Source organism: Megalobrama amblycephala, linkage group LG1 (genome assembly GCF_018812025.1).
Source record: "Megalobrama amblycephala isolate DHTTF-2021 linkage group LG1, ASM1881202v1, whole genome shotgun sequence".
Lineage (NCBI taxonomy): Eukaryota > Metazoa > Chordata > Actinopteri > Cypriniformes > Xenocyprididae > Megalobrama > Megalobrama amblycephala.
Window position 1 is genome coordinate 55,292,759 of NC_063044.1, and position 14,156 is coordinate 55,306,914.

The 14,156-nt window shown below is 39.3% G+C and overlaps 1 protein-coding gene across 2 annotated transcripts; it reads left to right on the forward strand.

Moving 5' to 3' along the window:
- The first annotated feature begins 1,845 nt into the window (after nucleotides 1-1,845).
- Nucleotides 1,846-13,816, forward strand: atp2a1 (ATPase sarcoplasmic/endoplasmic reticulum Ca2+ transporting 1). Of its 2 annotated transcripts, XM_048202335.1 has the most exons (25): nucleotides 1,847-1,998; nucleotides 2,157-2,295; nucleotides 3,049-3,066; nucleotides 3,394-3,476; nucleotides 4,585-4,689; nucleotides 6,021-6,159; nucleotides 7,172-7,252; nucleotides 7,351-7,436; nucleotides 7,526-7,823; nucleotides 7,978-8,144; nucleotides 8,267-8,355; nucleotides 8,431-8,533; nucleotides 8,617-8,748; nucleotides 8,980-9,105; nucleotides 9,186-9,404; nucleotides 9,494-9,605; nucleotides 9,949-10,172; nucleotides 10,373-10,593; nucleotides 10,706-10,908; nucleotides 11,039-11,124; nucleotides 11,899-12,032; nucleotides 12,130-12,247; nucleotides 12,523-12,640; nucleotides 13,077-13,116; nucleotides 13,538-13,816. In XM_048202335.1, the coding sequence occupies exons 2-24, from the start codon at nucleotides 2,178-2,180 to the stop codon at nucleotides 13,079-13,081; spliced, it is 2,985 nt and encodes a 994-aa protein (XP_048058292.1). In that variant the 5' UTR covers nucleotides 1,847-1,998; nucleotides 2,157-2,177; the 3' UTR covers nucleotides 13,082-13,116; nucleotides 13,538-13,816. The 2 variants fall into 2 exon arrangements, with proteins under 2 accessions (XP_048058282.1, XP_048058292.1); XM_048202325.1 differs by lacking the exon at nucleotides 13,077-13,116 and having other exon boundaries at nucleotides 1,846-1,998.
- The last annotated feature ends 340 nt before the right edge of the window (nucleotides 13,817-14,156 follow it).

A 14,156-nucleotide genomic window follows, 5' to 3' on the forward strand; every position in this document is an offset into this window, starting at 1 on the left:
AAAGACAAATTAAACAAAACATGATGCATGAGGCCTGTGTGTAAACTTAACACTTGCTAAGAAATCTGCTGTACCCCTCATACTCTCAGTCTCACTGGAGCTGCGTCTGGAGCAAAAATCCAACAATTGGGTTGAGCTGCTGCTGGTCCACATCACTCAGATCTATTTATACAGGACACACACAACTGTGGCTCAATCTACAGTTACACAAGTACCAAAAGGACCACCAGCCCCCCACTGACACGGACAACAGGGTCTAGTACTGCAACACCTAAATAACAATAGTCGAAGTATGGAGAACAAGTCTTCACGCATATATTTCAGTGGGGAGTTTTTCTATCTAATTTTTATTTTTTATTTTAGTTAACGAAAACTATTTTAACTTTTATAGTCGTAATTAAAAACAACACAGATAGTAGCATGTTGCATATATAGCATATAAAGTTCAAGTGAAGAGATAATGAATGAAAACATTATTATGAATTATATTATTTATAATAAAACATTATAAATAAGACATTTACTCACGTAATTGTCTTGTAATGCTCTGGTTTGCCTGTAAGTGTAATGCACATTGGACTGCATGAAAACTTTGCATTACTAGACCTATGCAAATAAATCCAACCAATAAAACTGAATTAATACATTAAGAATTTTTAAAATTGATCATGTCGTCTAAAGGTATGAATTTAGTTTTAGCTGATATGTGAATGATGTTGGGGTCTAAAGCAAATTATCTGCAAACCTGTGACTTGATTGAACTGACCATGTTTTTTCACTTTTGTTGTTTTAAAATATGATGCCAAATGTCTTAGCCCACTCACACAATATCATTTTAAACAACTAAAGATCTTGTTTGTCATATTTATCCATTGCTTTACTTTACCTAAAGCCAAAACAATCTCTGTACATTAATTTTGAAGCTGCTTTGAAACAATCTATATTGTAAAAAGTGCTATATAAATGAAGATGACTTGACTCGACCTATGTTTACCCTAATTTTCAGCTTTACAGAAATTAAATGAAAGCATTGCATTTGAAAAAAAAAGAAGAAAAGAAAAAGAATGGACATTAAATGGACTAAAAATCACATGCTGGTTACTTCCTGTCCCTGAATTGGTTTGGCAAAAAATATTTAACCAGTCATCCATCTCAGTCTATTCATCCAAACTATCTGTCAACAAGATAAAAGATCTATAAAAGTAAAACCCCCCTTTCTACCTTAATGGCCCTTCTTCCAACTTTCCTCTTTCTTTCCCTCTTTATGCACTCTTCCCAATTAACCCCTCCTCAGTCTGTTTTACAGCACATTTGCCATGTCTGAAGTGCCCCCACACACTTTTTCCATAACTGTTCATCCCAGGTGCTAATCCTCTCTGAGGATGGAGACTCGACAGTCTTCATATATTTTCAAAAGCACCCTCACATTATAGTTCTTGTAGAATGGATAGATATTTTAATCCCATACCACATAATTATAACGGAGCCCTGTACGTTTTTAATCCCCACAAAAAACCAAGCCCTTGGTCAAACATATCAACATCCTAAAACCATTTCACTCATCCGACCCCCTCCACTCCCACCACCACCATACCAACACCACAATTCCCCATTCACAGTCTCCATCCTCCTGTTCATGCATGTTCCAAAAACAGATCCCACTTTCAACCCCATTTTCAAGGCTGCTCACCCCAGCTGCAGTTGTCACCCAATTGCTCCAATCACACCTCTTCATCTCTCTTCCCAAGGCCATGCCCCTTCCCCACCATATTTGTCTCTTCTCAGCCAATAGGGAGCCTCCTCTGGGTGTGACCTGGGCGATGGTTTGCCTGGTGTCTTTATAAAACTCTACAGAGATGAGTGGAAGTTTGCACTTTCTGTCAGCCCTGCGCTCCAGAGGAAGGAGAGGAGAGAGAGAGAGAAAGCGAGAGAGGGGAGAGAGAGAGAATCAAGGGGCCATCTGTTTTGTCCCTATCCTACACTTTTAAAAAAGTGTTGGTGCGTACTCTTTTGCTCTCAATCTTTTCTCTTTTTTTTAATAATTAAAGGATTCCTTAGTTTCTCAATGACCTGTAAAAAGTGTTAAAACTGGACTTTTCTCCATTTTTCTGAGTGGAAATCCAACTTATCTACATCTTTGTGTTGTTTTTGTGAAGTCTCCCCTTTGAGCAGACAGGATGGAGAACGCACACATCAAGGAACCAGCAGAATGCCTGGCCTACTTCGGCGTGAGCGAGAGCACAGGCCTCGCTCCAGATCAGGTCAAGAAAAACCAAGCCAAGTACGGATTCAACGGTGAGGAAAGCATGGACAAGTGGATGGAAGCTTCTTAAAAATATGAATGGATGTTTGATTACAATGAAACAATGTTGGAATGTGTTACCAGAACAAGCAATTTGGAAGGGGAGAGGTAGCAAGAATTCCCAACTTAGTATTGAGAACATATTTTGTGTAGAAAGATTAGTTGTGATTAGTCAGTTGAGAACAGACAACAAAATGGAGAATGAGTAACACTGTATCTTAAGACTTATTTTTAAAAATCCAATTCAAATGCATTCAAAACCGAGAGAAGACATACTTCTCCAGAAGTGTTTTCTTACCAGAACTTCACATGCTGTATTTAGGAGAAATTAGAGCTCTCAGCCAAAGGCAAAATGACCCTGAACATATGCACTGATCCATGTTGCACAATAACATTAAGTTGCAAAAGCAAGATTAGAAGATAATGGAAAGAAAGAAGAAGAAAAAAAAACAGATCACACTAAAGATGAGAAAGCAAAAAAGTGACAGCTGAAACACAGGAACCATTTTAGGCCTACAGGGACTTCAATTGAAGGTCAAACAGAAGGACAAATTGCTAGACGACTAATAGAATAGTTTTATATGTATGAGCTCAGCTAATTTCAAAATGAACCATATTATGAAATCATTTATGCTATGTTATGGTGATTGTTAATGGGAAAGATATTGATGGCTTATTCTAATGGTTCTGTTTCTAATCACCTCCTCCATTCATCTTGTCAACTCGACCAAATCAACCAATCACAGAGCTGCCCGCTGAAGAAGGTAAGTTTTCAGTTTACTGTTTTTATAGCTTTCTATGACAAGACCTAGACCTAGAATTGACAGCATGTCTGTATTTTACGCATACTGAAAATCAAATACTTTAAATATATCCCTTTTGATTTATGCGCTTCTCATTTCAGTCAGTTATACTTAAGTCATAATATGTTTAAGTAATTTTATATATATATATATATATATATATATATATATATATATATATATATATATATATATATATATATATATATATATATATATATATATATATATATATATATATATATATATATATATATATATAAAACCAAACATTACCTTCTGTCTCAGGTAAGAGCATCTGGGAGCTGGTGGTTGAGCAGTTTGAAGATCTGTTGGTCAGGATCCTGCTGTTGGCTGCCTGCATCTCTTTTGTAAGTAAATAGAAGCCGCATAACATCATAATGTAGTCTAAACCTTCAGAAACCTCACTTTCCACAGGTAGTGCTTTGATAATTCACTAATTTCATAACCTGGGTTATGCTGACTTAGGTTAAGTCTACAGTCGCAGAGGCGTAACATTTTAATGAATGAACAGGGTTTCATTTATGGGTGCAGACGATGATTAATAATGTATAGGAGAAGGACAGGGACACATTTCCCACATTCCCATCCGTTGCTGTCAATCAAGTTAAGTAGTAACCCTTCAGCCCCGTGTATATTATGGGTAGACCATAATCCAGCTGTTTATCTGTGCCGGGTAGTATGCAACCCTTATGGCTGCATGAAACAACACCGCTAGCATGAGGTGCTAGGCATATTTTCTTAGTCTCAGATGCGCATGTGCCCTTGCGCTTGAAATCTGAGTACATTCCGTACTGATAATCAAACAGTGCCGGCACATAAAACTGCATTTCTTTCTTTCTTCCAAATCTGTTTTGGAATAAATGAAGCAGACAGCATTAGTTCTGCTGTTTTGTCCGGGCACATGACATCACAGCTGTCATTATGGCCTTAGAAGGCCAGGAAAGAAGCTTTGAAGAGAAGCAAGGACAGAGAAATAAAGGAGGAGAGAAAAAGAGAAAAGAGAGAGTGAGCGATTAAGAGGAAGAGAGTGTTATTTTAAGGTAGTCTTAAGCCAGTCCAAGAAACTGAATCCACCCACAAAGGTCAAAGATGGAAGGAATGAAAGACAGATCAGTGGAGAGACTGTAAAGGTGAAGCAGAGAAAGGCAGACAGCAGGTGCTAACGTGCCGTGAATTGAGTAATGCATGCGCACACGTGAGAATTACTGGAACAGGATCAGCTGTACACTTCAAGCATAACTCAATGTACAGATGAAGTGTGTGAGTGTAAGTGTGTGTGTGGGGGGGGGGGGCACTTAACTGACCAAAACTTTCATAGGGTATGCACATACACATTCACTGGCTCTTTAATTTGACTCTAATGAGGTGGATAGTAGATCTTAAATGTATTTCTTTTCTACCTCTTGTTTGGATCTTGGATGTCTTTCTCACACTCCTGCTCTCTCTGTTCATCAGGTACTGGCCTGGTTTGAGGAAGGCGAGGAAACAGTCACTGCCTTCGTCGAGCCTTTTGTTATTCTCCTCATCCTTATTGCCAATGCTGTGGTTGGAGTATGGCAGGTGAATATGCACATCCATTTTACATTCCCAATACAGTGGCCCCAAAACGTACTTGGAAACTAAAGGCAGCCTCAAAACAAAATATATAAGAAATGTCAAAACAAAAAGTAACTTATTTAAAAAAAAAAAAAAAAATTTATATATATATGAAGACTTCAGATGCAAAAGCCTCCAAGTGCCATCTGCAATTTTCTTCTACAATGAGAATTTTTATCAAGCTTGTATGTTTAGGTTCAGTAATTTCACTTTAATGGCAATTAATAGGTCCTTTTCATTGCCATTAAAGTGAAATAACTGAACATAAACATACAAGCTTGATAAAAATGCTCATTTTATAAGATAATTTCAGATGTCACTTAGAGGCTTTTGCATCTGAAGTCTTCATATATATATATATATATATATATATATATATATATATATATATATATATATATATATATATATATATATATAAATAAACAAATAAAGATATTAAAGAATACATTTTTCAAGCAAAAATTAAAAATTAAAATAGACCCTTTTCACAGACTGTGATGACGCGTTTTAACGGTCATCAATATCGTAAAGTTTTTTTATATTTTCATAAAAAAAATTTATGTACGTTTATAACACTATACATTGTATTATATTACCTTTGCATCAAATTACAAAAATCTAGTTAACGCTGCTGTAAAGGTGTTTCTAATACAGCGGCTATGGAAGTGATGGTAAAAATGACATCTTTCTCTCTTATGACTGATGTTATCAATCGCTCTTTTTTTTCCCCTCTTTTTGAAAGTTGTGAAAACACAATTGTGGAGTTTTTCTTTTGCAATTTGTGCAAATGGAAACCAAAAAATATATTTAATTAAGTCTCTCATTCACCGTTATAAAAGTTAACCTAACTATGACGACTTCCGCTTCTGAGAAACCTGAAATGTGAAAAGGGTCTATAATAGAAAATAATTGAAAATGGCTAAAAAACAATCTTTAGTTTTAGCCATTTTCACTGAGATGCCACTAGGTTTGATATTTTGTTATCTAATACAATGAAATTCATACATTTCAAGAGAAACTTAAGAGCCTAAAACTTTAGAACTCAAAGTAGTCTAAATGACATCAGAGGTTAAAGGTTAGGCACAAAAGTATTCATGCTAAGGGCATCAATAACACAAATGACGACAAAGGTCTAATGGTAAAAATACTAGAGGCTGATCAGATTTCATCAAGGGTCCATTGAGCTGGCACAACAGTCATTTAGAAAGCATGCACACCCTTGGAAGGAGAGAGTTGTCAAGGTGTAAAATCCTAAGGGGAGCAGGAGCTTATCTAGATGTTTGTTTTCACAGGAGCGCAATGCAGAGAGCGCCATTGAGGCTCTGAAGGAGTATGAGCCAGAAATGGGCAAAGTCTACCGCACTGACAGAAAGAGTGTACAGAGGATCAAAGCCAGAGAGATCGTTCCTGGAGACATTGTGGAAGTGTCAGGTATACCAATGGATCTGAGCATCGGATAGTAGAGCACAGACAGCACAGAACATTCCCATAATGCTCTCACACATCAGAATAGCTCAAATGTCTGAAAATGGAAATGCGGAGTAAGCAACACCTTCAAGCCAACTGTTACAATGTGTCAAGTAATGAGACATGAGTAGAGGGGACAGGACTATATGGGACTCGTGCCCTTGAGAAAGTGTGAGCATCCTTTTAAGGCAATTACGGGGTGTGTGTGACAGCGGGAGGAAGAATATAGTGTAATGGGATCAGAAAGGACTGAAAGAACCCGCGAGAGCATGGGCAAAGAAAAGTCCTGTATATAAATACCTCCCAGCACCTGTTCCTCTACTTGCCCTCTCTCGATCCCTAACCCCTTCTCTTTCCCTCTTCCACCTGTTCCTTCCTCATCACTCATTTTTCTCTCCAGGCCACTTGTTTACACTTCTATGAAAGTCAACTTGTCCTTGCAATTCTTTTTCATTAATTTGCCTCTTGATCAGATCCTCCTTTTGGATTGCTAATCTATCACCAAAAGATCTGCAAACATTATTAACAGTGACATCTTTAGACTAGATTAGGGGCCAGTCCTGCTCCTGGTGGGTCATTTTCCTGTGTGGATGTTTTTAATAATCCTAAAGACTTTGGCTAGATTGTTAATTTGTGTTTTAGTAGGGTTGTAGCTAAACTCTGTAAGAAGGTGGAACTCCAAGAACAGGATTAGACAGTCCTGGACTAGAAAACATTATAAAGCATTATAAAAACTTTAATCAGATAGATATTCTAGAGAAGCTTTGAATATACATAATTCGGAAAATTTTATAATAAAATAATTTGAAATATCTAAACAAAACCAAATAGAATTAAGAATAGGACAGCTGCAACACCTTAACCCCTAAAATTAAGTGTCACTCTACAGCCTTTCTATATTTTGTTAGTATTAGTTTTGAGCATGTATTGTTCTTCATATATGCATGTTCTCAACGCTCATCTTTTTCCTGTGTAGTTGGTGACAAAGTCCCTGCTGATATCAGAATCACCGCCATCCGCTCCACAACCCTACGTGTGGACCAATCTATCCTCACTGGTTAGTCTCTGATTTACAATATCTATCCTCCCAATACTCGCAAAAACAATGCATACATCTTTGCCCTTCTCTGACCTCCTTTATCACTTTATTCTCAGGTGAGTCTGTAAGTGTGATTAAACACACAGAGTCTGTTCCTGACCCCAGGGCTGTCAACCAGGACAAGAAGAACATGCTTTTCTCTGTGAGTTTACCTTCATTCAGCCTTTTGTTGCTCATCTCCTCTGTCTCCAGCACTAATCCTGAAACATCTTCTCCCTCTCATTTTCCCAGGGCACTAACATCGCTGCTGGCAAGGCTATCGGAGTTGTGGTCGCCACCGGTGTCTCAACTGAGATCGGTAAGATCCGTGATCAGATGGCTGCCACTGAGCAGGAGAAGACCCCCTTGCAGCAGAAGCTGGATGAGTTTGGCGAGCAGCTCTCCAAAGTCATCTCCCTCATCTGTGTGGCTGTCTGGCTCATCAACATTGGCCACTTCAATGACCCCGTCCACGGTGGCTCCTGGATCCGTGGTGCTGTCTACTACTTCAAGATCGCTGTGGCTCTTGCCGTAGCCGCCATTCCCGAAGGTGAGAATACAGGAGTCATGATACAAATCAGGGTACAACAGCGTGAAATCAAGAGGAAAATGCAGACATGAGTCAAGACTCACCTTTTCAATGCAGACTTTGTCATTTGAGCAAATCCAACAGAGTGTATTTGACACTTTTCCTCTCCGAGCAGGTTTGCCTGCTGTCATCACTACCTGCTTGGCTCTGGGAACCCGCCGCATGGCTAAGAAGAACGCCATCGTCCGTTCTCTTCCCTCTGTAGAGACTCTGGGCTGCACATCTGTCATTTGCTCAGACAAGACCGGCACCCTCACCACCAACCAGATGTGTGTTACAAAGGTTTGTGAGAGACAATGTCTTACTCCAAAAGCAATCACCAATATACCAGTCCTCTCACTACAACAACAAAACCCTTCTCCTTTACACACAGTTTTAAGCATCGTCATTCTCTTTGTATTTAGATGTTCGTCATTGAAAAGGTGGAGGGTGACTCTGTGACTCTTGACCAGTATGACATTTCTGGATCCAAGTACACACCAGAGGGAGAAGTGTAAGTGATTTTATATTTGTTAAGTGACACTCACGCACACACAAGACTCACCATTCTTCTTACTTTACCTTGCAGGACTAAGGGTGGACTTCCTGTCAAGTGTGGCCAGTACGATGGCCTTGTTGAGCTGGCAACAATCTGCGCCTTGTGCAATGACTCTTCTCTGGACTACAATGAGGTAAACAAACCTTTATTCTGTCTCATCTGCTCTAAACTCTTCAGTTGAGAAGCTATAACTGAGCCCTGCTCTTTGTTTTACAGTCTAAAGGAATCTATGAGAAAGTGGGTGAGGCTACAGAGACTGCCCTGTGCTGCCTGGTTGAAAAGATGAATGTGTTCAACACTGAAGTCCGTGGTCTGTCCAAGGTTGAGAGAGCCAACACATGCTGCACTGTAAGTTCATGTTGGTCAGCTGCATTTCTGAGTTGAAACTTTTAGTCCTAATTTCATTACTGAAATATCACAAGGATAGCTATGATAGAGGTATTTATTTCTACACTCTTGAATTTATGGTTGGGATTTTGTAATGGTTCAACTGTCAAATGTCATGTGCCAAGATTGAAATTCCATTAAATTCCATATCAGAAATTATATCAATGTAGTTTGCTGCTCTTGGTTTCCTAGGTGATCAAACAGCTTATGAAGAAGGACTTTACTCTTGAGTTCTCCCGTGACAGGAAGTCCATGTCTGTCTATTGCTCCCCTGCAAAGGCCTCCAAGGCCCCTGTTGGAAACAAGATGTTTGTCAAGGTAAAATATATCCTTAAAATTAACTAGTAACAATTAATACCATAAAAAGAATCTAAAACACAAAACCGTTATTGTTGTAGGGTGCTCCTGAGGGTGTGATTGACAGATGTGCCTATGTGCGTGTTGGCACCACCCGTGTGCCCCTGACTGGCCCAGTTAAGGATAAGATCATGGCCGTGATCAAGGAATGGGGTACTGGCCGTGATACCCTGCGCTGCCTGGCTCTGGCAACCCGTGACAACCCTCTGAAACGGGAGGAAATGAACCTAGAGGACTCTACCAAGTTCGCTGAATATGAGGTATTTTTGTTAAAGAGAGATAAACATGGACATCATTTGTATTCCAACTAACATGATTTAACCACTCCATTTTTTTGCTTTCCTCACAGACTGATCTCACCTTTGTGGGTTGTGTTGGTATGTTGGATCCTCCTCGTAAAGAGGTTGTTGGATCTATTGAGCTGTGCAAGGCTGCTGGCATCCGTGTGATCATGATCACAGGTAAACCATGTTCAATTTTCTAATCAGTGCTGACATTTCTTAAAACAGCACTGGAACATGTCACTGTTCATCTCAATTCACTGGTCTGTATTTGCAGCAATCTAAGCAGACTGTTAGTTGCTCTGTGACACGACAATTAATCCTGCTTTGGCTTTTTTGGAACTCTTCCTGCTAGTCATATTGTGTACAAAAGCACACTTGCTTGTGATGGTAACTTCACAAGTTAGCGGAAATTAGCATTCAGTCTCCCACAATGATACTTGACTGGCACAGAACATCTGAAAACAATAATAATGCAGTAATCCTGAAAATTTGTATAATTCTCAAATGTTCTCCTTCCCAGGTGATAACAAGGGTACCGCTGTGGCTATCTGCCGCCGTATTGGCATCTTCGGTGATGATGAGGATGTGACAGGCCGTGCTTTCACTGGCCGTGAGTTTGATGACCTGCCATTGCACCAGCAGAGAGAAGCTGTGCGTAAGGCTTGCTGTTATGCACGTGTCGAGCCCTCCCACAAGAGCAAGATCGTTGAGTTCCTTCAAGGCTTTGATGAGATCACTGCCATGGTAAGTGAACTGAATGGAGCAAATGAAATAAGACAAAAGACCAGACAGGATCGTGGTCAGAAAATGTCACTTCCTTAAGTTGAAGTAAGACCTACCTGTGGACTGCAAAGTACTTCAGAATCAACTTAACATGCTTGTGTTTTTTACTATAAAATTAAGTCTTACCTTTTTAATATTCCCTACCCCCAAACTTACTTCAGACTGGTGATGGTGTGAACGATGCTCCTGCCCTGAAGAAGGCAGAGATTGGCATTGCCATGGGCTCTGGCACCGCTGTTGCCAAGTCAGCCTCTGAGATGGTCCTGGCCGACGACAACTTCTCCAGCATTGTGTCTGCTGTTGAGGAGGGCAGAGCCATTTACAACAACATGAAGCAGTTTATTCGCTACCTCATCTCCTCTAACGTCGGCGAGGTCGTCTGGTGGGTGACAGTCTCTTGCTCACACACACATGCACACCCATATATCTATTTACCTTCTGAAATCAGGCATAGGTTCATTCTAAACCTTATTTATTTTCTCCATCTTCTTCAGTATCTTCCTGACAGCTGCTCTTGGTCTTCCTGAGGCTCTGATCCCAGTTCAGCTTCTGTGGGTGAACCTGGTGACTGACGGTCTTCCAGCCACAGCTCTGGGCTTCAACCCCCCTGATTTGGACATCATGGGCAAAGCTCCCCGATCCCCAAAAGAGCCCCTCATCTCTGGCTGGCTGTTCTTCAGATACCTGGCCATTGGAGGTATGCTACTTACCATTCTTCTGATTTATTCTTGATCCATTGTAGGTTCACCATGCATTCATTGCCATTGCATCTTCCCTGATTACCTCTGATTGCATTACATATTCTGTTCAATCTCTCACTCTCTCAGGTTATGTTGGTGCTGCAACTGTTGCTGCTGCTGGCTGGTGGTTCATCTACTGCGATGAAGGCCCCATGGTCTCCTTCTATCAGCTGGTGAGTCTAGCATTATCTTAACTAATGCTACAGGCAGTGTTGTAGTACTCAAGGCAGAGTCCAGGACCATATTTTCTAAGACTAGTCGAGATCAGCTCTTTCAAATCAAAGTGTAGGCTAAGTCCAAATGCTCCTAAAAATATGGTCTTGGACTTGAGTACTACAGCACTGGCTAAAGGAGTACAATAGTTGAGAATGTTGAGAATAAAGCAATTGACCCTTCGCAAAGTCCCGCCCCCTCAGTTACTGTCGCTACGTCCGACAAGCTATAGTGCTCTCACACCACACTTTATGTGCTCTGCTCACGCAGTGAAAAAATACATCGCAGAGCAAAGAGGACACTGACAATCCGCCGACAGACAAGATGGAGGTTACTTTTGGTATTAAAGTCAAATTTTTTAAAGGAAATTCAAACTATAAATACCGTTTTGTGCCTCTTTAATGTGTCGTGACAGATCACTGTAGCACCTCGGTTCAAGCGATATGTAAACCGTTCATCTTGTCCTAGTTATTGTATGAAATAAACATGAATTAACATCAGAATCAGTAGGTATGTTGTTTCAACTGCGGAAAGATGTCAATACCCCATTTTTCAAGTTCAAGTCCGCAGACATTAATCTACCAACTCTCCAGACTGGTTTGTTTGTCGGACATTCGGCGTTATGATTGGTCAGATCACCTGCCAATCAAACCCCCAGCGAAGGGTGAATTACTAACTATAAAAGGTACATTTCACAATAAAATAATAATGATGTACCTATTCTTTGTCCCCAGTCCCACTTCATGCAGTGCACTGCTGAGAACGAGGACTTTGCCGGCATTGACTGTGAAGTGTTTGAAGCCGCTCCACCCATGACAATGGCTCTGTCTGTGCTGGTCACCATTGAGATGTGCAACGCTCTGAACAGGTCAGAACTGACATACACCAAATCTGAATATCACAAAGCAGCTTGACATACATGTTTTTTTATTCAATGTAACATACATTGTTGCACATTTTTGCAGCTTGTCCGAGAATCAGTCTCTGCTGCGTATGCCTCCATGGAGCAATTTGTGGTTGGTGGGAGCCATGACTCTCTCCATGTCTCTGCACTTCATGATCATTTATGTGGACCCTCTACCTGTAAGTACTGCATCCATCTAGTTTGCTAAATTTGGTTCAGTTTGTCTCTCAGGCTAAAGGGTCTGCCACTAGGGGGCAACCAAAGACACATGTGCTCAGGAGCCTTAGGGGACCATGATCAGGCCTGGCCCATAGACACTTATATTTCCCCAAACAAACACAGCTTGATTCAATTGCAAGTGTATAAATTCTTTCATTGATGTTAAGTTTCAATCCAATTGCTTTTTATCATCCGTCATTTCTCATTTGCTAACCTCTGTCGTTTTCTCTATCAGATGATCTTTAAGCTAACCCATCTCAACTTGGACCAGTGGATCGTTGTACTGAAGCTTTCTTTCCCCGTCATCCTCATCGACGAGCTGCTCAAGTTTGTTGCTCGCAACTACCTGGAGGGTGAGTAACCATTTAACACACACAAAAACATGTTGACAAATTTATATTTACAAAACATTAAAGAAATGATAAATACAATTTCATGTAAATATATAACAGTTCCTAGATATTGATAATTAAACAAAACTAAACACAGCATATTTAAAAAGTAACATACAAACACAAAACTAAATGTTAGTTAAAACAACTTCAACTTACTGTATATAATAAACAACTGACGTACTAATGAATATTAATAATAAGCAGATATAAATTCCTATGATAATTTATTAATTTCCCTTTTAAATTGTACTCTCCTATACTTATCTCTTGTCCTATTTTTTTTTAAACCCTCCTCTCTGCACACCATTTCTTCCAGTGGTGTAAATATCCCTGCTCTTTACCCTTCTCCTTCTCTTTAACCAATCCCGTCCAACCACTCTTTATCTCATTCCAGCCTAATCCTGTTCCCCTCCATATTCCTGTAACAAAGCAAGGTATCCCACAATCCTCTCTGTATGTGCCTGCCTGCGTCCCTGTGTCTGTTTGTGTATGGACAAATTGTGCTGTGTTCTTTGGCTTGTTGATTGACATGTATATATTATACTGTCAGTCATGGACCTCTTCAGATCTGAATCAGTGAATGACTGTACAGTTATTCTCCATATAGCAATACATGCCATTGTAGATGCTGAATGTCTTAATGCTAAATTCATCATAATATGTAGTTTTGTCTGGTTAAAACAGTACAGATTCAGTTTAATTAAAGCAATTGGTTTAAAGGATATTTAAATATTGAATTATAACTGTAAAGACATTCAAGACATCCATTATGTGCTTCAAATCAATGTGTCTAGATTATTTAAACTTTACAACAGTGTTGTGGAATAATCTTATATAACTGATTTTCTTCAACAGAGAAAGATGAGAATCTAGTGTCTAAAAAGTGGGACTGAAAAAGAGAAGAAGAACTGAGAAAAACAGGACTCTAATGTGGAAAATTCGCCAGAAAACACTGTGAACCAGTGAAAATCACCCATAAAATGTTAAAACCTATAGAACAAAGGAACAAAAATATTTAAATAAAAAGTGTTATGTATATGTATTAAGACTTAATTTAATATATATATTGTTATGAACAGTATATTCCAATGAAAATGCTATTCTTAAAATAAAGATGTGTATAAAAAAAAACAAGTGTGGTCTGACACCATTTTTTAGTTTATTCTTAATTTTTCATTTGTAATGCATTCAAATTTGTTACTAACATTGTGCTACATTTATTAGCCCCATTCAAGCAGATTTAGTGTTTTATCATATATCATTAACATATCATTGATCTTCCACTGCTCATTGGCTCAGGCACCAGATACTTCAAAATGAAATGGGGGGGGGGGGGGGGGTGTAATACATACTTAGTAAGTAATACATACTTAGTTCTTGCTCTGCCTGAGAATAATAAGTTTGAACATTTCACCTTTAAGAGAAAGTTTCAACAACAACAACAAAAATTTAAGGTATAAAAATATTTTTTGAG

Coding starts and splice junctions, on each gene's coding strand:
- atp2a1 (XM_048202325.1), top strand. CDS start 2,178: ATGGAGAACGCACACATCAAGGAACCAGCAGAATGCCTGGCCTACTTC. Junction 3,477..4,584: donor TGGCTGCCTGCATCTCTTTT/GTAAGTAAATAG, acceptor TCTGTTCATCAG/GTACTGGCCTGGTTTGAGGA. Junction 10,594..10,705: donor AACGTCGGCGAGGTCGTCTG/GTGGGTGACAGT, acceptor CATCTTCTTCAG/TATCTTCCTGACAGCTGCTC.